Genomic DNA, 24,255 nt, shown 5'->3' with positions numbered 1-24,255 from the left:
TTATCTTCATACTTCGTTTTCTGACTGCACACACATTCACTCTCATTTACGTACTTATATACATACGTACATTCCAGCCCAAGAAAAATATCTACCACTGTTTATTATGCTGCTACATGTAAAAAAGCACAAGTACTGTGTTAAAGTGTCAAAAACAGCCAGTACATTAACATGTACTTAATGACTCACTTTTTCAATGCCCTTGGTTGCGAATTTCATCTTGCACAGTCTCTCTCTCTCACACACACACACACACAGACACACACACGCTCAGTTCTTCCAGTTGGATTTAAACAATGCACTGGTCATCTCTTCCCTCCCACGTCTTTTCCAGCCTCACTGTGTTGAGTTCATTTCAGCAGTATTTCTTGTGCACAGACACCTCAGCTGAATTACAAGTGATGTTTCAGAATCAAAACAATTAGACATAAAAGCTAGAGAATGTAACTGATCTGTCAGAAATCATTAGCAGGTAAAAGAGCTTAAGGTAAACAAATATTTTTTAGATTTGACTACATAAACAATCCCAGATACATCTAATACATCTCTGAAAAAGTTCCTATAGGCTGTCATTTAGACACTAAATTATGTCAGTGTTTGCATTATCAGCACAAACACCCTTTAGGACCTGCTATCAGGACAGGCTGGTTACTGTTACCCCGAGAGGCCTCACTACAGCTCAAGAAACTAGGACCGAATTAAACTTTATCATAAATGATTTAAAAAAAAATTAAATAAAAATAAAAGCAAAACATAACCCAACATCTAAATCTGTAATCATTTGTCCTTACCTTAATACAACTGGAGGCATAAAGCATGTCCTCCAGTGTGAAGTGACAGCAGTTATTCAGGTTCTCCCTGCAGAAGTGCTGGATCAGTTGCAGGTTGTACAGACTGTCGGCCAATGACATTGCCTCTTTCACACAGATATCTGCATTGGGCGGGAACAGAACACTCATCCAGCCAATCGACTTCCAAAGACTGTGTGTGTGTGTGTGTGTGTGTGTGTGTGTGTGTGTGTGTGTGTGTGTGTGTGTGTGTGGTTGAGATGGGGACAGGAAAAGCTGTGATGCCATGAGTGGAATGTCTGGAGTCATGTGCTAGTGTTTAGGTTTGAATGCTCCACTGTTCGCTCGACACCAGTCTCCTCTAATGGTTTCCTTCTATTTTCTCTCTCTGTGGCATTCAACACAATCCTTAATTTCCCCACACCACTTTTCCAATCCAAATTTCTACCATTAAACTTTTTCTCTGTTTTGTTGTAAATAACGTGGGTCTATGAGATTTGCAAATAAAAAAAAGGTTTGTTTACCTTTTACACAGCATCCCAACTTTTTTGAAAGGGTTTTTTTTTAGGGGTTGTAGGTGAAATTCATTAGAATTCATTGATGGTAATCATGACATTAATAGATAAATAAAATTTCCATTTCTAAATGCCATGAAAGCCACTTTGACAAACAGCAGCTGTGTTTAGCAGAAAAGCTTTATCTTTGTCCAACAGAAACAAACACAGAGATAAAGTGCAGCTTCACTTACAGTCAACTAAAACAAGATAACAGTTTTAATTCTTCTCAGTGGTGCCAAGATATCCTCTTTATGCCAACATTTCCTTTCAGAGAAAATAGAAATGAGAGTTATGTAAATTTTCCATGATGAAATATGTCAAATCGAATGTGTGAGTGAGGTTTTGTGGGCCTCAGTGTGCCAGTCATTTTTGCAAGTGTGTTTTTTTCCAAGTCCAGAAAACTGTGCATGCATGAGTTGTTCCAAGTTTATTTTATAATTTTTTAGTATTTTTTTTTTCTCATTTAATTGTATTTTTTTATTTTATTTTATTTTTTTTTTCTTACTACATAACACAATGCAGTAAAATATTAAATTCATATATGCATACACACATATATACAATGAGGAAAATAAGTATTTGAACACCCTGCTATTTTGCAAGCTCTCCCACTTAGAAATCATGAAGACGTCATGGTTTAAAATCATGCATGGTACAGAAGGTTCCCCTGCTTAAACCAGCACATGTCCAGGCATGTCTTAAGTTTGCCAATGACCAATTTGATGATCCAGAGGAGCCATGGGAGAAAGTCATGTGGTCAAATGAGACCAAAATAGAACATTTGGGTCATAATTCCACTAAACGTGTTTGGAGGAAGAAGAATGATGAGTACCATCCCAAGAACACCATCCCTACTGTGAAGCATGGGGGTGGTAGCATCATGCTTTGGGGGTGTTTTTCTGCACATGGGACAGGGCGACTGCCCTGTATTAAGGAGAGGATGACCGGGGCCATGTATTGCGATATTTTGGGGAACAACCTCCTTCCCTCAGTTAGAGCATTGAAGATAGGTAGAGGCTGGGTCTTCCAACATGACAATGACCCGAAGCACACAGCCAGGATAACCAAGGAGTGGCTCTGTAAGAAGCATATCAAGGTTCTGGCATGGCCTAGCCAGTCTCCAGACCTAAACCCAATAGAGAATCTTTGGAGGGAGCTCAAACTTCGTTTTTTCTCTAGACTGATCTAGAGAAGATCTGTGTGGAGAAGTGGGCCAAAATCCCTCCTGCAGTGTGTGCAAACCTGGTGAAAAACTACAGGAAACGTTTGACCTCTGTAATTGCAAACAAAGGCTACTGTACCAAATATTAACATTGACTTTCTCAGGTGTTCAAATACTTATTTGCAGCTGTATCATACAAATAAATAGTTAAAAAAAATCATACATTGTGATTTCTGGATTTTTTTTTGATTATGTTTCTCACAGTGGACATGCACCTCGATGACAATTTCAGACCCTCCATGATTTCTAAGTGGGAGAACTTGCAAAATAGCAGGGTGTTCAAATACTTATTTTCCTCACTGTACATACATATATATATATATATATATATATATATATATATATATATATATATATATATATATATATATATATATATATATATATATACATACATACATACATACATACATACATACATACATACATACATACATATATATATATATATATATATATATATATATATATATATATATATATATATATATATACACACGTAAAACTACACTTAAACTGCTCTCACATTGAGCTGACATTTATGTTTTAATCACTGATACCACTCATTCTTTAGCAAACAGAATTTTAACGTGTTGGTGTATGTGCTTCTACTTTACTTCTACAGGTTACAAAAAAAGTTTTTGCTGTGCATTCCTTTTAAAAATTTCACTATTACTTCTGTTAATTGCAAAATACATTCATATGTTCTGTAATAAAACTCTTCTGCATTCCACCAGTGTTTATTAGCACATTCTAGTAGATTTCTCTTTTCTATTTGGGAAATCTCCATCACCATTTTAAAAGCAAGACTGAGCACAATAGGTGGGTTATGGAATTTTGTTAGCATGACCAAAGCCCTTAGCAGAGATTTTTTTTTTTTTCTTTTTTTTTTAAGAAAGCAGCCCAACCTAAATTATCTCCAGCTGAAATAAATTAAATTAACATCAATTCGAAAATAAAATGTTATTTTTAAATATTTTTAAGTAGCCAGCTAATTTGATATTTATTTTCTTTCTCTGTAGTAAAGTAACATCCTAGATCATTTTTGCTTCAGCTGCATTATTTTGCCTGGCCATTCAAACATATTTGGCTCATTGTGCTGGGTTATGCACACTTTTAACTAAAAATTATTTACACACTACATTTACATTACACCATATGATACTGTTAGTTGAGATATTTGAGAGTTCTCATTCATAGTGTATTTTTCTGGAAGAAAGACAGGTAGCAGTATAGTGTGTACAATGTGTTATAGTAATACCTTCAAGTGGCACTGGATTGGGGCAGTAGAAATGCAGCAATGCTACCAGAGCACAGCCATCAGTGTTGTCCTTCAGCAGGTTGTCCACTAGTGGCAGATAGAGTGCAGGCTGTGCTTTAGGGTCTTCCTTCCTGAAGTGCCCCTGGAGGAGTTGCACAACAATATTTCAGCTTAAGTAATATGTGTAAAAATATAATGAGCAGAATTATACTTACTGTGTGACACAGAAATGCATGGGGATGCAATTGAAAGTAAGTAAAGTCCCTTTTTCTAGTTTCTCAAATATTATGTAAGCAAATATTTATATACATAAAATGCAAGTAATATAAACAAATGTAATACAGAGCAGAATAATGGGTTGCCTCCACAGAGAGCATTAAAGTCAAGTCAAGTAGGCTTTATTGTCATTTCAACCATATACAGTGCAGTACACAGTAAAACGAAACGTTTCCCCAGGACCAAGGTGCTACAGCAAACAACATAAATGAACAAAAGGAACACAAGTATCAAATAAGTACACATAACTCTAATCTAACAACACATAGTGCATATGTGCAACATTTAGTGAAAAAAAAAAAGGTGTGTGGGGGGTGGACAACATAAAACAAGGAAAACAGTAACTCAGTAGCGCCGACCAGTACAGTAGCTTGTGCAAGAAGGATTGCCAATATACAATATGAAGGTTGTGTGCAAAAAGGTTGTGCAAAAAGGTGATATGATTAAATATAAATAATAAATAAATGTTGGTGGAATGGATTGTTCACGCTCCAAACTGAATTAGATCTTCCAGTCAAAAAGTCCAGGATCCAGTTACAAAAGGAAATGTAACACGCACCTAGGCGTGGATTATCCAGCTCATCCATTGTTCATTTGACAAGTTAAAGATGACAATGATGTTTGTAGTGCAAAACTGACGTAATTAATACAAATAACATTTAATTAATTTTGGTTTGTGTATATACAGATTTGGAATTATGGTGTATAGGTTATACTTAAGGAAGAGTACAGTAAGAGTGTAGTGGAAGTGAAGAAAGTTCCTGAAAAAAGTTATACGTGAAGCTGGAAGTTGAAGGGGTGATAAATGTCAACATGACATTTATGGGACATAAATGGGACATCGCGTATATAGGTAGAAGAATGCTGAGGATGGAGACACCAAGCAAGAGGGAAAATAAAGGCTAATAAGGAGGTTTCTGGATGTCGTGAGGGAAGACATGCAGGTGGTAAATTTGAAAGAGGCAGATGGAGGACAGGGTAGTATGGAGACAGAGGATCCACTGTGGGGACTCCTAATAGCAGCTAGAAGATCTAGAATTCTGCCCGCTTAAAATCATACTTAGAGATAGAATAGTAGTGCCAAATGATAACATTTAGTTATACGAGAGAGGGAAGGGAGAGAGATAATGACGCTATTGATTGTGTTAATTAATTTTGTTTGTTTCTTTAGTTCGTCAAATACATGCCTATGTATCAAAATCACAATATTCACCAAATAAATAAAATTAAATCATCAATTTATCTCTGTAAGGTTCTTTAAAAAATGTTAGACAATAGACTCTTCATGCGACATCACTAGGGATGGATACCGTTTACATTTTACCTATATCAATACCAGAAAAAAGGCACATAAATCGAATTTTTTAATAAAAAGGCCCTTCAAAAAGCGAGAAAGAGATAAAGAGAGATTTCCCTAGCATACCACAGCACGTACATAAAAAGCATGTGCGTAGAAGCCAAACAGAATGCAATAGGGGATTCTGGCATCTCTAGCATTAAGGCTAGATCTATTGCCTACTATACTTGAACCAGCTTGACTCCACCATAGTAAAAGACAATAAATCTTTCACTATAAATGTATTGACAGCCCCCTTGACAATGCTGTTTTTTCAGAGGGCATCTTCCTATGCATCGCTAAGGTGAATCCTGGGTGTTTGAGACTGTGTCTCTGTCTCATTCCTCACTGATGGGGAAACCCATTCCAGCCAACCTCACATTTCCTGTGAGGTTATTCATATATAGGTTTACATTTTAAATCCCCAAAGACTACTAGTACTAACTAAAGATTATTTTATATTGAATGTTACTTTCGCTTGAGTCGGGAGATGGCGGAAACATAATAAATACAACACACTGCTTAAGTTAGATGCTGTTTTGTTTGTAAATGTTTCACTTAATTACTAGTGTTGCCTCCTTTGTTGAATATTACACTACTGCAAATATAGCAACTGACACTGGTGTCGCTTAGATTTGTAACATAACCCCACACTTCTGAACGTTTCAAACATGACCGATTGTCTGACTCCAACACACACCACACGTGCATTGATATCACGCATACGTTGAGCAAACATCGGCCCCGTGATGAAATCATTCATTTACAGAAAATTACAAGCAGCTCCTAATTAACAATTAACACTGAAATATACAGAGATAAAACTATGCAAGTTTTAATAACAGTATTGTTTGTCCTGAAGATTTTTGGTAGTCCAGTACTGACTCAGTTACATAGAGGTCATTACTTATTGAGCATTCATTTAGAACAGTTGCTCTCCACAAAGATGGCCTAGGTTATAAGAAGATCGGTAACACCCTGAAACTGAGTTACATTACATTACATTGGCCAGGGTCATACAGAGGTTTTTCAAGACAGGTTCCACTCAGAACAGACCTCGCAAAGATCAAATGGTGATCAGCATGTGTGGTGACACCCTGGTGAGGAGTAACAAGAAAATTGTGTCTTGCCTACAGTCAAGCATGGTGGTGGTAGCATCATTGTCTGTGGCTAACATAACATAGTAACGACCTAAAACACACCACCAAGATGACAAATGCCTTGCTGAGAAAGCTGATGGTGATTTCAACTTGAACTTGAAAACAAACCATCAAATTCTGCAGAAAGTGGCCCTGAAAAATTTACAATTAGGGAAAGTCTAATTTTATGTTTAATTGTGTTTCTAAGACAGAGAGGAGGCCCATCAGTTGAGTGTAACATTGCATGTACCTTTTGAAGGGTAAGCATATCTGGTCACAGATTGATGACCTTTTTGGTATTAAAATAGGAAAAAAAATAAAACTACACTAGTTCTGTTAGTTTCTATGACATTCCATTTTTGCATTTTATGTTGTTCTGTGCAGTGGTCAACAATAAACATATGCCTTACAAAAAACACAAGTCTTTTGTAAGACAAATATATTTGCATAAAACTCACCTTTTGGACTGCAGGTTTGGCCTCAAGTGTTTTTCCTACTCTTTGCTCCTGAGCCATGATCTCTCTCAAGTACTCATTTACCTTCAATGAAACACAAATAAAGCTACAAGTTAGTTGCTTACTGCCATGGACACTGAAAATCAACTGCTGAATTCTTGTGCATATGTGCATGTTTTTCTGCACCGCAATATACCCTAAGAGACTCTTTAGCCAAGTCCAAAGGGTGACATTTTTTGCAAACCAGCCCATTTACTGTATTTGCTTATGTCTACAGGTGATTCTAAGTATACATGGCCTCAGCAGTAACTATTGAAAGATTCTAGTGTCCAACCTAGACATCCTCTACAAATTAGTCTGAGAAATCCACATTAAAAACAGTCTATGTGCTTCTGCTTGGCTCACAGACACGGTGAATGGGCTCTAAATTAGCCATGGCAGCCACTCACGAAATAGCAGTAGCCAGTGCAGAATTGGATAATGCTAGGCAAGATCTGTGCACACCCCTACACAGAGCTCATTATTCCAGAATTCACATTGCCATAGTATGAATTTTGAATGGGGATTGAGACAGACAGCTCTCCTGTGCTGAATATCAATCACATGCATTACAGCTAAAATGTTGAATCAGCAGCAGGTTGGCCTATGATGATAGTTTTAACAGAGAAAGCATTAAATCCAAGATCTATGCTGCCCAAATCCTGAATGCAGATACCGATGATGCTCTAGTGCATAACACGGCATTGTGTGTAATTAGACAACAATTTGGAATAATACAGCATTTTCAATCTGGTTTAGATAAAGCCCAGTCAAAGAGCAGATTCCACCTTTATACCCGCTTTATATGCAGTCTTCTTAGCTATTTAAATGTATATCTCTCACTTGCCTCTCATTATGTCTCTCACTTGCACCACAGGTAGTGTAGGTAGATGTAAATTTGTGGACACCTGACCATCACATCCATAAGCCTAGAAGGTGTTTAAAGATCTTGCAAGGTGCAGAAAATCCATATACTACCAATGTTGTTCTCTTTGTAAAAGCTGAACAGCACAATTGGAAAGAATTTACTCAGCAGCTACTAAATAGATTTTTTTTCTACTAATGATTCTTCCCACTGTGCACAGAATTTAGCAACTAAACTTGCAAAGGGCAGCAACATTTCTGCTTCTTGTAGCTCCCTCCAACTGCTGTCCCACATAGAAAGCATGATTCGGCATTCAGGTCACCCAGGTGGAATTGCCACTGAATAATAAGTTGCATATAGACTTAGAGCAGAGAATAGTTTTTAAGAATAGTTTAATTCAAACAGTTTAAACACATAAAACCCAATTAGTTTTGCAGTAGCTTACTGTAGTAGGTTAAGACATTATTGTAGTATTTTATTGTATTTACCAAATAATATAGTTCAAAATTACTACTTAATTAATCTGAGATTTTAACAGAAATAAAAAACAAAAGAAAAGAACAAAAGACATTTGAATTAAGAGAAAATACATTTAAAACTCAAATGTCTGGCTATAGGATATCACCTTGTTTATCCAGGTGGTCACAGCCTCTTCAGCGTCGTAAGGGAAGTCTTCCTCTGGAAAAAAAGGCGAGTATTTCTGTACACAGCTCAGCACTCTCTCAACACTGATCATCTCCACTGTATATGCCATCATCAGAGTGTCAATCATCGCCAGGTGGGAACTCTGCAAGTGTTGCAGATAAAAAAAACAAAAAAAAAACACTGACACAAGCTACGAAATTTCATGTAAACATTCAGCACTGTAGATGTACAGGTTAGGAGAATGTCAAATATAAGTATTGCCTCATGCTACAAGTAGTGACAATGCCCATAACAAGATAAAAAAAGACAACGCAGTCAAAAAGAATAAGTAAGCAACAGTCTATGGTCACTTCCTGCAAAACCATTGCCTTATGGGAGGGTTGTCATGCTTTTTGCTACTTCATTTTCACCATAGCAGGTACAGTTGATTCACAACCACATAAACTTTCAAACAGGACAGACTTATTGACTTAAAAAAAATAAAATAAAAATCAGAAACAACTGGTTTGCAAATACTCATCTGCCTGGCACTTTTATCCTTTTCAAAGACTTGATTGTTTTAGATGGAGCTAAATGTGACATCAAAATACAGCAGGTCAATGGTATTGTGGCCGACTGCCATCCCAGACCACTCAGATGGTTTCAAACTCACCGACTGCTGAGCCCACAATCCAGAGTATCACTGACAACTTACAGTTATATATTCAAATTTGACCACCGCTAATCACAGGAACCCACCCCACAAACATGAGAGACCCAGCTATTACTACCTATACCGAGTGCTGGTAACATCTCACTCACTGTGCAGGGACTGTTGGATAGGATTGTGTGATTCCTCATGTTGACTATGAGCTTGGACAGTATAAGAAAAGATTTCACTTATTAGCTTAGCTCTCAAATATTCTCTTTTTACTTGATTATTAAATATTAGATTAAGTATTAGAGCAGGGGTGGCCAACCAGTCAGAGACCGAGAGCCACATTTTTGACTGTGTTACCGCAAAGAGCCACATCATACACATGGGCACACATGAACATCACCCATACCTTCCTCTTACACACACACACACACACACACACACACACACACACACACACACACACACACACACACACACACACACACCTCTGTTCAGCCAGATTTATTGTGAATGTCACACACCAACATAATGACAGAAATTGACTCCTACAGTTCTAAGACCACAGGACAGTCATTTTCAACAATGAACACTGCACTGTCTCACACACACAAACACCGTTTAACCAAATCCACCAAAAAATATATAATAATTTACAATAGCATTTTTCTTTTACTATGCATGTTACTTAGTGGGACTTTTGCCATTCCTTGACTTGAACAATCCCCTTCAAATCTGCCATTCCGCTGTTGCCACTCGAAGCAATTCTTTCACGTGTGTCAGTCAGAACAGATCGATGCTTTGATTTCACGTGTTTCAGGGTAGAAAACACAGACTTTGTGTTTTTTTATGTGCGTGTTCACTTCGCTTGAGTTCAATACGGTATTTTCCAATTGTGTTTCTGCCGTGTTGTTTCGGTGATTTAGGTATTTCCGAAAATTCTCGGTGCATCCCTGTAATTTATGATTGGCCTCATGCCAAGGTCTAATATACCGCAAAGTTTCCCAGTAGGGGCAAGCTCATTTAAGTCTTAAAAATACCGTATTAAACTTAAGCAAAGCGAACATGCACATTAAAAATCAAACACACAAAAATCGATATGAACGTAAGAGCCGCATGAAACCAGCCAAAGAGCCGCATGCGGCTCGGCCACCCCTGTATTAGAGTATTAGTTATTTCTTTCAGCTATTTTTAAGTTAATAATTTCTGGCATGTTTATATTCACAGATGGGAAAGTGAAATGAAACTGGTTATTTATGTCGCATATACATTTTTTAATGGCCTTTCCATTAGACAGATGAACCACAGCATACAGTACACACAACAAATTTGGGTTAAATAATATTAAAAAAATATATTAAAAATATTAAGAGTATGTGTATAAATATAAGTAGAAAGTATGATCTGATCCACCAGCAATGTCTTCACTGCAATTGAATAAAACATAAGTAGAGATTCTCTCTCAATCTGTGTTATAAATCATGCAACCACACATGGAGCTGTGACTCCTATGTTCGTATCTCAGCTTAAAAGTATTTGGAACATGCAATAATAGCACACACCTACACACACAACCCAGTAATACTATTTTATTTTATACATAACTATGCAGTTCAATCTCCATCTCCTACATCAAAGGCAGATTTAACAAAGGATGGCTTTAGTCTTTTTTTTTAGCTTAGCAAGTAACTAACAATGTCTCTACATTGTCAGATATAACCATTTCCTTTGTGAGGACATCCAGACCTAACAAAAGCATTAAAAAAACCTTTTTTTTAATTCAAGTACCACTAACGGGGAAGCAGTTTAACTGTAAAAAGTCATCCCTCAGGCACTTGAATTTTTCCCAAATATAATATTGTGATGATGTAAGTCGTTAAAGAATTCAGATTCACCTTGAGAATAAAATGTAATAGTTAAGACATGCTTGAATGGGAGCGGCCCCACAGAGCTTCTGAAGGTGTGCATTGTGAATAACAGCACAGCTTAAAAGCTAGCTCTGGCTGGTATACAAACTTTAAGCCAATATTAATTACATGAGAACTAACTTCTTTTAGACTTTCCAAAAGTGATCTAACTATGCAGAATATTTTGTAATAGTTTTACTACAAAATATATTGTTATATGGAATAGCCAAACAACAAGATCCTTTTTAAGAGGAAATTGTTACATTTATAAGGTCTTTCTTGCTGAAGGTCATTAAAAGGTCATTAGAAAATAGAAAAATATGCTGGTTGTTTTCTGTCACAACCAAACCGACTTTGCACAGGTCATTTCTTTATCTCATAATTTCACCTCTGCCCCTGGGGCATTTTGCTGAATGTGGCTTCCTCTAGCCAACAATTACTTAAATAAGTCTTAAATGGCACAGTTCTCTTTACCCTTAACTATGTAACAGTCAAAATTGTAAACAAAATTCAATGGGCCAGGTGACCTCAGTAATGCTGATTCATTCACTGCTGTATTTTTCAACAAGCGCTCAAGATTTAAAAAACAAAAAACAAAACACTATTCAAACAGTTTAAAGAGATCCAACACTAAACATGAAAGTGATGAGCAAAATTAAACTCAGGTACTTCTATACTCTTCAATGAATTTTGTGTTCAGGTCAGTTTGCTATTCAAATCGCTTCTCTCTCATTCTTTCCTAGGTTAAAAAGCCTTTCCATTCCCTTTTGTGTACATACTATGCTTTGTTCTGAATACTGGCTATTAGTGAAACACAGAAGGGTGGAGCACTACTAAATATAACAGATGAGCAGAGAAACAAGAGGGGGAAAAAAAAGCATTTAGATCAATTGCCTTATTTTCTTATCTATCTTGCAGCTCTTTGGGTGTCATTACTGCAAAGGAGAGAATGGAAAGAGAGAAAGAGGAGATTGTGTCCTCTGTGCATGTTTGCTCTCGCTTTCCTAGCCCCACCCACAGTCATATTGCAGCATTAAACCCACACACATACACGCATCTCTAGTCAGAGCCACACATGTGCATAAATAATCTCTCTCTCTCTCTCTCTCTCTCACATGCACACACAATCCCTTCACACGTCTTACATAGCCCTTGACCTGTACACCTACAGCAAAACACTGTTACAGTGCTACAATTAGGTCACATACATTTGCAGTGATGGTGAAACAATACAAATATCATGATTCTGCATAGAAATCATGAAGATAGTGGTGTGTAGTTGAGCTTCTCTCTGCACCTGAAATAAGAGTTTCTTGAATAAAGATATTATGAGTACTATATTTCGGAGCACATGAGTAAGTATATTGGCATTGATTGACTCTGAGAAGGTCAAGCTCTCTACCTAAACCATGCCCCTTGTGCAGCCAAACTGCATACCCTGCATACACACACACACACACACAGATATTAACCATGAAGTTAATTGTGACACATTTGGGCAAGCAGTATGGATACATGTATGGTGTTTTTTAAAATCTATATGCACACTGTGTGTGTGTGTGTGTGTGTGTGTGTGTGTGTGTGTGTGTGTGTGTGTGTGTGTGTGTGAGGAAGAGAACAGATGGGCTTAATTATGTGGCTCTTTGATGGAACTACATCAATAATAAAAAGGCTGGTCTTACTCTGCCCCAGTAGACAAAGTTGACACTTAGACAGAGACAGAGACAGAGACAGAGAGAGAGAGAGAGAGAGAGAGAGAGAGAGAGAGAGAGAGAGAGAGAGAAAGAGACTAGAAAACACTGCAATGCAGAGACCAGCATACCTTCTGTCTAGCTCTCATAAATGCTTGGGTTGAGGGTAACTGGGAAAAGCCTTCATCACAGCCTAACACTACTAAACAAAACTCTTTTTAATACAAATGTTGACCAAGATATTTACTTGCCGTCTTATGCATTACTGCATCAAAAAGCAATTAATGTTTTATAAAAAAGCATAATGAAATCTGTGAAGCTAAATACATAGGCAGAAGTAAATGTGACAAATCAAAGACTCCAGAATAACTGGCCCTGTGCATGATGACAAAACATCTCCACCTTGGTCTTATCAGTCCAGAGAATATTGCTCTTCAACTTTTGTGGGTTGTTCAGAAGCAGTTTTGGGACCTTATTCTTTTGAAGCCCAACGTTGTACAATCTTTTTTCTAACTGTACTTTCATGAAGATAAACATTTAAAATGCTTACAAAGGTCTTTAGGTCACACAGTTTAGCTTCTCTTTAAATCAAATTGTCTGACCTTGAACTAAATTTGTTAGTAACAACATTAGCAGCTATCTTAAAAGCTTTCCATTTGTAAAAGTCCTTCTCACTTCTTTTCCCAGATTAATGAGTAGCAACAATTGCGTCTCTGAGGTCATTACAAATTTCCTTTTTTTTTGGCATGAGGTGGACAAAGACACAGGTGTACCAAACTTTTCTATATTTCTTGTTTCTTCTTTTATATATTTTTCCTGACTGGTTGATAATATAATTATTAATGTGACGGAGAGTCCGAGAGAGAAATTAGTTTCTGTTGTGACTCATTCCCCCCTATATGCATCTCCTCAATATTGCCATTAATAATGTACAAATATTTTGTTAGTTACAGTGACTGGATTGCAACTGACAAATAAAACAAATTAAGCAACAGGCCTTTCACTGCAAAGTGAACAAGAATTAGATAAAAGAAGAAACCAAAAAGAAGCAGCATGATGGAAAAAACTAACGCCTAATAGAACTTATCCTCTGTTGAGGTACTATTTGTCTGAACTTGGTTTGAAGGTTACATGGAGGAAAAAAGTAAAACTTAAATAATTTTTACAAAATCTGGGAAAGAAAATCTCTAAAAATTGCTGCCAAAATGAAGCAAGTTACATCATCCCTTATGTAAATTCCAACACAACACTGTTCAAGCAGCTTCACTCAACAAGAGCTACAAATAACAGCTTACATTAGTAAACTTTTACTTTTTAGAAATGGGTTTTAAACCAGTTTAAATGAATATATGCCAAATGTATGCTTTTCATGCCTCAATTCACAGCTTTGAGATGTTCATTGGCAGTGGACAGTCACACGTGTGATGCAAGACAAAACCAGATGATGCAGGATAAAGTAGTTACTGCGGATATATTATATAGTTAGTAGTAGTAGTAGTGGTAGTAAGTCGTAGTAGTATTAGTAGTGTGATTAGTATGTAAGACAGCTATTCATTGAAAAAAGATGAAACCAGGATCAGCAGTAAAAAAAAATTAAGAGAAAAGAGATTTCTCACCATCTGGATGGGTGTTTTGCAAAGGTCTCTCTCAGTAACAAGTCTTTCCTGGTCAGTGACGTACAGGCCTTTCTGAGCGAGGGCCTGGATGACCCCGTTGTGACCCAAGAGTGGTCGAGCAGCATCGCTGCGCAGAATCAGACTGCCTGCCCTGCAGTAAAGCTCAGCTGACAGCAGCAGAGATGCTACTGGAGGCTTCAGGTGCTCCTGCTCATACTGGTCCTTATAAAATGGTTCCTCCAGTTCTACTGGAATACAATCTACACACGCACACACACACAAACACACAGACGAAACAGTTCAGAGACAGACAAGTTTAACTTGTCAAGTTAAAACTGTGATACTCAAAACAAAATGTTAGGCAGATACTATCATGCTTTGCCTAGACAACATGGCCAAGAATTAGAACCTGATTAATAAATCTCTCAAAAGATAAATCAGGATCTCCGCTCCACATTGTGAAGGTATTAATAGAAAGTTTACTGCTAAAGCACTAATATTGACTCTGTATACATTTGCAACAATCCTAATCCTAGCAAAATGTCACAAAGAACATTCCTTAGGGCATTTTCCTTATGTCCTTAAAAGTTGGTTTATTTGAGTAAGTCTTTTCTTTGAAGCTCATGTAGATATTACAGTCAGCCCCCGACTTACAAATTTTCAGAGATACGAACACGGCCATTGCCACCCAAAAAAACGCAAGACAAAAAAAAAAACTAAGAAAATCAAATATTCAAGAAAACTATTAAAATCTGCGTGCACTATTCAGATTTGACAATGCCGCAAACCAAGGGAGAAGAAGAAGAACAACTGTCAGGCATGCATTGTGGGACCGAGACATGTAAATCTCGCTCTTCTTGACTTACGAAAAGCCGACCGAACATTTTTCCGGTCCCTATCTATTCTGTATGTCGGGGGCTACCTGTACTCAGAAAGTCTTCTTTTATCTTAGAAATACTGCTAAAAAATACGATGTTAAATGATGCAGAAAAACTAGTTCATGCTTTTGTTACATCCAAGTTGGACTATTGCTGTCTGGGTGTTCAAGTGAGTACATAAATAAGCTCCAAAATGTAGTAGCAAGAGACCTAAAACACAAAATATATCCACATCACAGTACCTGAACTAACTTGTTGATTATGATCCTCCACACCTAGTTTGATCAAAGATGGTACCTAGAATAGTAAAGACTACAGCAGGAGGCAGAGCTTTCTCTTAAAAAGCCCCACAGTTATGGAACAACCTTCCAATTAGTGTTCAGGACTCAGAAATAGTCTCAGTGTTTGAGTCTCGGTTGAAAACATATTTGTTTAGTCAAGCCTTCATTAACAAGTTTCTCTTAGGTTTGACGGTGGTGGGAGAGTCATTTTATGTCCCAAAGATCTTTCATGACTGTGTTATAATAACTCTGTGTAACCTTATGCCTCTCCATTTTAGTTATACTGTCATAGCTAGTCTTGAACAAGTTCCTACTTGTACCATGATCACACTGCACTGTGTCCTATACAATTATGTAACAATAAATATACCTCCTAATAATCAAATCAAATTTTATTTATCACATGTACATACATACATACATACATACATACATACATACATACATAGAGTACGACATGCAGTGAAATGCTTTGTATGACTGTCCAACATTTAAGCATAGAATTTAAGGATAAAAAATAAAGACGAAAAAAAATATATATGTGTATACATGAATTAAAATGGCAGATATTGAAAGTAAAAATTAAAGTGATTCAGTGATTGTCCTTAAAGTGTTCATGTGCAGTATGGTGTGGTATAAAGTGGTACTGTGCTGTTCAAGTGCAGAGTTAAAGTGACAGACCCGAGTTAAGGTGTCATAATAGTGCAAAAAAAGTTGCGCAGAAATGAGTGACGATGGAGAGGGAGGTCCAGTACTACATCCTGGGTGTTTCCTGGTTTAAACTCTGAATGGCCTGCAGAAAGAAGCTTCTCCTCATTCTCTCTGTGTTCTCTTTCAAGGAGTGAAAGCGCTTCTCTGAACACAACAAAGAAAATAGTCCATTGTTGGGATTGCTGAGGTCCTCCACAATCTTCCTGGCTCTGGTCTGGCACCATGTGCTGTAGATGTCCTGCAGGTCAGGGAGCTCGGTGCGGATGGTACGTTCAGCGGACCGCACCACCCTCTGGAGGGCTGTCTCTCTCTCTCTATCACACACCCCTACTACCTCCACCCCCTACCCCACCTGCTGTTGAGTAAAAAATGCTACAGGTACCAGTACTCCTGTCCCTTTCTTCTTTCTGGACCTACTTGATTCATCATGAATCCTTACCAATGAATGATTGTTTTTTCAACTGCAGACCACTCACTGCTGCTGAAGATGGTTTCACGTGAAGAGTATAAGGATCCATCAGGTTACTGAGCATGATTAAACTAAAAATTAACTGGGAATTCAGGTTCTACTGCAATAAGAGTTAGGTCTGAACTTTGACCAAGTCATTCCAAAAGTTAACATTTACTTTTTTTTTAATTTTTATTTTTTTATAAGTATTTTAATCATTGTGATGTAGACACTTGTGTTTTTTAAAACACCGTACTTCAGTGTCAGATAATGGACAGATAACCCAGAATTCCTAGTTTCCTCAGTGATAAAAAAAGCAATAATAAATCCTGCAGCAGCAAAGCATTCCCAAACTACCACAGTACCACCACCATGCTTCACAGTCCACATGCTCCAAACTCTGAGTTTTGTGACTGTGTTGTGTGACAATTTACTGTTTATGCAGACTTGATTCTAAATGGATAAAGTCTAAATACTGCTAATAAACATATAGTTCAACTGACAGGCTTTGTCCCAAATTGTTAATCTAAATACTAGAATCCCCCACCAAAGAAAGAAAGAGCTGGTGAGACACAGCACCACAATATGACTACATGAATCTCAAGCAAAAGGTGTGTATTATTCTTGTTTCACAGTGCAGGTAATTGAATTCTACTACGTCATGTTTATTGCAATAGGTGATACATGGGGACATGTAAAGCAGCAGCTTCACAATAATCACATACTGATCATAAAAAGATTTTAAAACATGTCTTTAACAGGTTGTCATGCAAGTAATTTTTACAAATGATGTGGTGAAGCATTTGTTAGGAGACATTTATTTAACATTTAGAATCTTGGTGACAGGCGTCTCCATTTAAATGACTGGCCCTTTGTGCCCTTTGTGAGTGTGTGTGTGTGTGTGTGTGTGTGATAGTGGTGGACGAAGTACACAAAGCATGTACTTGAGTAATACAGTACATAAAATATGACTCCAGTAAAAGTAAAAGTGCACACTTTAAACTTTCAAAAGTGCACAAAAGTATTTGCCTTTAAATGTACTTAAGTATCCAAGTACTATGATTTATTATGGCTATAACGTCATATTAACAATTTGTCAGAGGACTCTGCTTAATCAACTATAACTCTATAAACACTGACTGATATGAGCCCAAAACCTTTATTTCAACATTTGAAAAAAAATCGAGCAAATAAGACCATGGGTGGTGTGGAAACTTTGAGTCATTAGTTTCTTCGATCATGCTAAGGAGATACCAGCAACCGGCAATGGCAGTTTCGGCTCAAATGATGACCTGGGTGAACCAGGCCATGACCCAACGTCTCTCCCATTAATGAGTTTCTGAAAGGTTTGAAAAGCTCCTCTCTGCTTCAGCTACTGTTACTGGATGAGTAAGAACATGTTCTCAGAGCAGTCCACAAATTTGGATGCATTTCTGAGAGCTTCCCTTCATGTATAAATATCCCTCTAAATGCATTTTTTTAGCACAATTAAATACACGTCATTGTGTATATATATATATATGTCTTTTAAATTAGCCTTTTAAGCTGCTCTGGCAAGCATAGACCATTTTTGTTATCCAAAATTTTAATTTGGGTTAACATGTCATCACTTAACCCCCGCCTCTCCTTTCTGAGTGTATGAGTGAGGGAACTTCGACCAGGTGACATTATATAATTAAAGAGAAAAAAAAAGAATAGATACTGGCAAGATGCCACTAGATGCATGTCACCTCTGCCTGCATCCACCACTGCCAAGTGCCAATCAAAACAAGTTTAAAACAGAGCACACACTACACTGATTAATGGCTTGTTACATGCTTGAACAGTCAAGTTTTTATCCACTTAAATAAAAAAGAACTACTGATTTTTTTTTTTTTTAAATGTAGTGACGTTAAAGTAAAAGACTCCCCAAACGGAAATACTTGAGAAAAGTACAGAGAGGTGAAAAAGCTACTTCAGTACCGGTAAAATTACATTTACTTTGTTTTTGTACAATGTGCCATTAATTAATATTGCACCATTGTAATCACTGGCAAATCACTGATCTATAAGCAGATTCAAACACTTGAGACCATAAAAATGTAAACCAATTACTTGTTAATTTGTGTCCAGTCTTAATTTCTCTCGTATAAATAATGTTGCTCTTTAAAAAAGAAAAAGTACTTTTTATACAATTACTCGATTCATCGATGGAATTATCAGTAAAATACTCTATTACTAAAAAAAAAATAAATAGCTACAGCCCTACTTAAGACTAATTTGTTATACAATAATAAAATATTTCAGGGTAAGTTGCACATCATAGCCCCCTCAGCATCAATTAGTGTTTTTTGTGGCATGTGTTAATTCTTAAATATGATTCAGAATGCCTAGACATTTTGGGACAATAGGGACAGATTTTGCCAATACAACAATTCAACCTCAAAGTGAGGAGCATATTAACACAGGCAGGAAAAGGCACACTACAAAAATATATTAACAAAACAGACTAATTACAGATTTCTTATTTTCCTGATTTCTTATTTTTTTGCGTGTTTTTCACACTTTATATTTTCAGATAATCAAATTAATTTAAATATAAGTAAACGATAACACAAGTGAACACAACATACAGTTATTAAATAAAGGTTTTTATTACTAAGGGAAAACAATATCCAAAACGACATGGACTGTGTAAAAAAGTGTTTGCCCCCTTTTTAAAACTGGTTTATCACACCAGAGTTAAATTTCTCTCGCCACACCCAGGCCTGATTACTGCCACACCTGTTCACAATCAAGAAATCTCTTAAATAGGACCTGCCTGACAAAGTGAAGTAGACCAAAAGATCCTCAAAAGCTAAACGTCATGCCGAGATCCAAAGAAATTCAAAAACAAATGAGAAAGTAATTGAGATCTATAAGTCTGGAAAATGTTATAAAGCCATTTCTAAAGCTTCGAGACTTCAGCGAACCACAGTGAGAGCCATTATTCACAAATGGCAAAAACATGGAACAGTGTAGAACCTTCCTAGGAGTGGCCGGCTGTCCAAAATTACCCCAAAAGCACAGCGACGACTTATCCAAGAGGTCACAAAAGACCCCACAACAACATCCAAAAAACTGCAGGCCTCACTTGCCTCAGTTAAGGTCAGTGTTCATGACTTTACCATAAGAAAGAGACTGGGCAAAAATGGTCTGCATGGCAGATTTCCAAGACGAAAACCGCTGCTGAGCAAAAAGAACATCAAGACTTGTCTCAATTTTGCCAGATAACATCTTGATGATCCCCAAGACTTTTGGGGAAAAATACTCTGTGGACTGGTGAGTCAAAAGTTGAACTTTTTGGAAGGTGTGTGTCCCATTACATCTGGTGTAAAAGTAACACCGCATTTCAGAAAAAGAACATCATACCAACAGTAAAATATGGTGGTGGTAGTGTGATGGTCTGGGGCTGTTTTGCTGCTTCAGGACCTGGAAGACTTGCTGTGATAAATGGAACCATGAATTCTGCTGTTTACCAAAAAATCCTGAAGGAGAATGTCCGGCCATCTGTTTGTGACCTCAAGCTGAAGCGAAATTGGGTTCTGCAGCAGGACAATAAACCAAAACACACCAGCAAGTCCACCTCTGAATGGCTGAAGAAAAACAAAATGAAGACTTTGGAGTGGCCTAGTCAAAGTCCTGACCTGAATCCTATTGAGATGCTGTGGCATTACCTTAAAAAGGTGGTTAATGCTCGAAAACCCTCCAATGTGGCTGAATTACAACAAATCTACATAGATGAGTGGACCAAAATTCCTCCACAGTGCTGTAACAGACTCATTGCAAGTTATCGCAAACGCTTGATTGAAGTTGTTGCTGCTAAAAGCGGCCCAACCAGTTATTAGGTTTAGGAGCAAACACTTTTTCACAAAGGGTCATGTAGTTTAGGAATTTGTTTTCCCTCAATAATAAAACCTTCATTTAAAAACTGCATATTGTGTTCCCTTGTGTTATCTTTTACTAATATTATTTGATGATCAGAAACATTAAAGTGTGACAAACATGAAAGAAAAAAAAGAAATTACATCACTGTATACTCTCTTGTCACCATATAAAATAATCAGAAGTCAAAAAAAAGATCAGCATAGCCGGCAAATGATAACTTACAAACCTCTCTCAAAAAAAAAAAAAAAGTCAGTCACCATTCAGTAATCTACTATTACCACTTTATTTCGCCATGCTTGTGGTGGATGCATGTTTGTAGTCCCTAGAAAAACTGTCCACAAGGCGAAAGATGGCTGATCATCTTGGATCAGCCATACAAACTTACAGTCCACTTCAGGGCCCCATGCACACACACAGTTACGCAGGTAGGTCATTTACAGTAGCACATGCATGCAAACACACAAGCCTTTATAATGTTTATGCATAGACTGATATTTTCTGTAGCATTATTTTTATTTGTTTGTTTAGTTGAAAAACGAATGTTTGGAAAATGTTTTAGTGCTGAGAAGTACTTAAAATATAATACAATTTGTAGTAATAAATGAGAGGATGCATGAAATATACTGTACTGGGAATGTAAAAGTTTTGAGACACTATGGCCTACCTTTCTAAGAAGAACTTATACTTAGAGTATAGATGGGTGGAAGCTAATCCTAACTATCTTTGGTAACATTATTTGAGTAGTCACCCTGTAAAATAAATGAAGCCAATGCCAGTCAGTGCGTTTTTACTTTCTTTTTACCATACTACTTACTACTTAGTACTTACACACTAAGAAATGCTGTCCAAAAAACACCAGCCCCATATACACACACACAGATTTCCTGAGCCTGATCCTAAAAAGTGTTTCCGTTTTGTGTGTCAGTCACAGGAGAGGAGAAAGAGGCAGGAAACAGCTCTTTCCGAAAATATAAACACACAAAAACAGTCACCCTGAAGCATTCCTATCAGCTCTATCAAGGATTAGGCAGATAAATCTCACAGATTTTTGAAAAGAAACCACTATTAACAGTAGAGGAAAATACAAATATTTACACTACGAATCATATAAAGTTTGGCTAAAGGTAATGGAATAATAAAACGCTGTCAGTAAAGAATTACAGCTTGTAAGCATCTCTCAAATATTATTTCATCACAACAATAGAGAATTTTTATTTCACTACACCGAACAGTATACATTTTCATGAGAGAGTGAGCAATAAAATTGTCAAATACACTGCTTTAAAAATTCTAATTTAAAATAAATAAATAAATAAATACACAACCCAACATTTTTACTCTCATCTACTATTTTTTCACAAGAGTAACCATAACCATCCTTCAAATCTCTACCTCTCTAAATAAATGACATTGCTAAGTTAAAAATCACTACAAACCATATTCTTAAAAATCTTTTAGTCTAGAGTTCAGTTCGGTGCTTCATAAGCAATCTGAATAAGATAAATTACAGCCGATGGATTAAAAAAATATATTAGCAACATTTAACATTAACAAAGTGCTTGATAAAATGGCTAATAATCTGCTTACTGTTTAAGTGATGTTATGAAGACTCTAGACATTGTTTCAGCCCTGCACAGTAGCAAAGTATTGTGTATTTTACTGCCACCATTATATACTCAGAAAGACTGAGCAGAGAGTAGACCATCCTCCCATGTGTATACTTTTCTCATTCCAGACAACTGCTGCTCTGTCCTGAGTCACATGTACATTTGACCTTATCATGAACACACTCATACAGCGATGTAACAAGCATCATCCCTATTAAGAAACTAGACATTATTAGAGTGCAAGTTTCTCATTAAGCTACCTACATTCTGCTTAGGTAACCAGTACACTAGCATCTTAAGCAGAAGTATGGAGACAAGCTACCGTTAAAGGCTACACTTCCTGTGTTTGTCTGCTTCAATTGTCAGCAGTGTTTTCATGCTGATGTGGTGATTCAGACAGGATATGGATCCAAAAATGGCAAAGGGCAAAGAAGGTACAACAGTAAAATTTGCTTTATATGTTCTGTTTATGAAATTAGTACTATAAAGTCCAGTACAAAAAACATCTTAGACTCACAGGACAATCATGATGTCTACAATTAAAATCTCTCTATCTTTTGAATCTTGAGTCGTATTTCAGGGCAAAAACACATGCCGGTCATAATAATTAAAGATTTGCTAATTAAAAACTGGCTAAAATCTCTGCACACAGCTAACACTGTGAATAGGGTTCAACTGACTTTTTTTATTTTAGAAAATGTTTGGATCCATGTCTGCCATCAGATTTTACCAGATTTTCTCTTTAAAAACTGGTTGGGGATGCAGTGTAGGTTTTGCCTATGATTATATATGTGATAGTAAATCAATAGAATATCAGCGGAACTAAACAGAAAAATCTAAATCTTAAGCACAATAAATAACAGTGGCTTGACCCTACAGCTTGACCACATTCACATTAAATGTAAATATTAATTGGCCTAAGATTTTACAGAATATGATATTAGCATACCAGCATATTATACTAGAATATTATTTTCAAACATCATTAAAGTACATAATGTATATATTTGATCTACTTTCTTAATTACTCTTCGCATGTACTTGTATGAACCTTATGAGCTTAAACACTATACTCTATCAGAATTTTACTTCCATCAGGGTAGAGTCTGACGAGGTGAAACAGACAGCCCCTTTACTAACCCCATTCCAACACACTTCAGCCAGTGGCTTTACTGATTTAGCTCACTCCATTGGGGGTCTGTGTTGTGGTAAACTAGGCTGCTTCACCACAAAACACCAGATCACATGGTGTGTATATGTCATATAATCCTGTTCTGGGAAACTCTATACAGTAAACATAATAAGAATGAATCTGAATATATTCCAGTTAGTTGGAATACATCTGAATGTATTCCAGCGTACTATATACAGAAAAGGTTTGTGGACACCTGATCATTACAACCATATGTACCTTTGGTAGATCCTATTCCTGATTTAGATGCAACCCGCCACAATTGTGTAAAGGCTAGATTTTGGAGCATCTTCTTCTTTCCGCTTCTCCCATTAGGGGTCGCCACAGCGGATCATCAGTCTCCATACCCCTCTGTCCTCTACATCTGCCTCTTTCAAACCAACTACATGCATTTCTTTCCTCACCACATCCATAAACCACCTCCTTGGTCTTCCTCTTTTCCTCCTTACTGGTGGCTCCATCCCCGCATTCTCCTACCGATATACCCCATGTCCCTCCTCTGCACATGTCCAAACCATCTCAATCTCGCCTCCCTCACCTTGTCTCCAAAACATCCTACATGCGCTGTCCTTCTAAAAAAACTAATTTCTAATCCTGTACATCGTCGTCACTCCCAACGAAAACCTCAACATCTTCAGCTCTGCCACCTCCAGCTCCACCTCCTGTCTTTTACTCAATGCCACTGTTTCTAAACCATACAACATCGCAGGTCTCACCACAGCCCTATAAACTTTCCCTTTCACTCTTGCAGACACTCTTCCATCACTATTTACTTCTGCCACTCTTCTCCACCCACTT

General features: G+C 37.1%; 1 protein-coding gene across 3 annotated transcripts in view; it reads right to left on the bottom strand.

Annotated features, from left to right (window-relative positions):
- camsap2b (calmodulin regulated spectrin-associated protein family, member 2b) overlaps positions 1 to 24,255 on the bottom strand; it is a 47,476-nt gene that overhangs the window by 20,398 nt on the left and 2,823 nt on the right. For 2 of the 3 annotated variants that reach the window (XM_046876346.1, XM_046876345.1), the window contains exons 2-6: positions 14,435 to 14,694; positions 8,564 to 8,725; positions 7,038 to 7,118; positions 3,829 to 3,970; positions 792 to 931 (exon numbers count right to left, since the gene is read on the bottom strand). In XM_046876346.1, coding sequence (XP_046732302.1) covers positions 792 to 931; positions 3,829 to 3,970; positions 7,038 to 7,118; positions 8,564 to 8,725; positions 14,435 to 14,694 — 785 coding nt within the window. The remainder of the gene's footprint in view (positions 1 to 791; positions 932 to 3,828; positions 3,971 to 7,037; positions 7,119 to 8,563; positions 8,726 to 14,434; positions 14,695 to 24,255) is intronic. The other variant, XM_046876347.1, reaches the window with a different exon arrangement.

This window comes from Silurus meridionalis, chromosome 20 (assembly GCF_014805685.1).
Source record: "Silurus meridionalis isolate SWU-2019-XX chromosome 20, ASM1480568v1, whole genome shotgun sequence".
Classification (NCBI taxonomy): Eukaryota; Metazoa; Chordata; class Actinopteri; order Siluriformes; family Siluridae; genus Silurus; species Silurus meridionalis.
The sequence above is the reverse complement of the archived record's forward strand: the minus strand, read 5'-3'. Positions and strand labels throughout refer to the sequence as shown.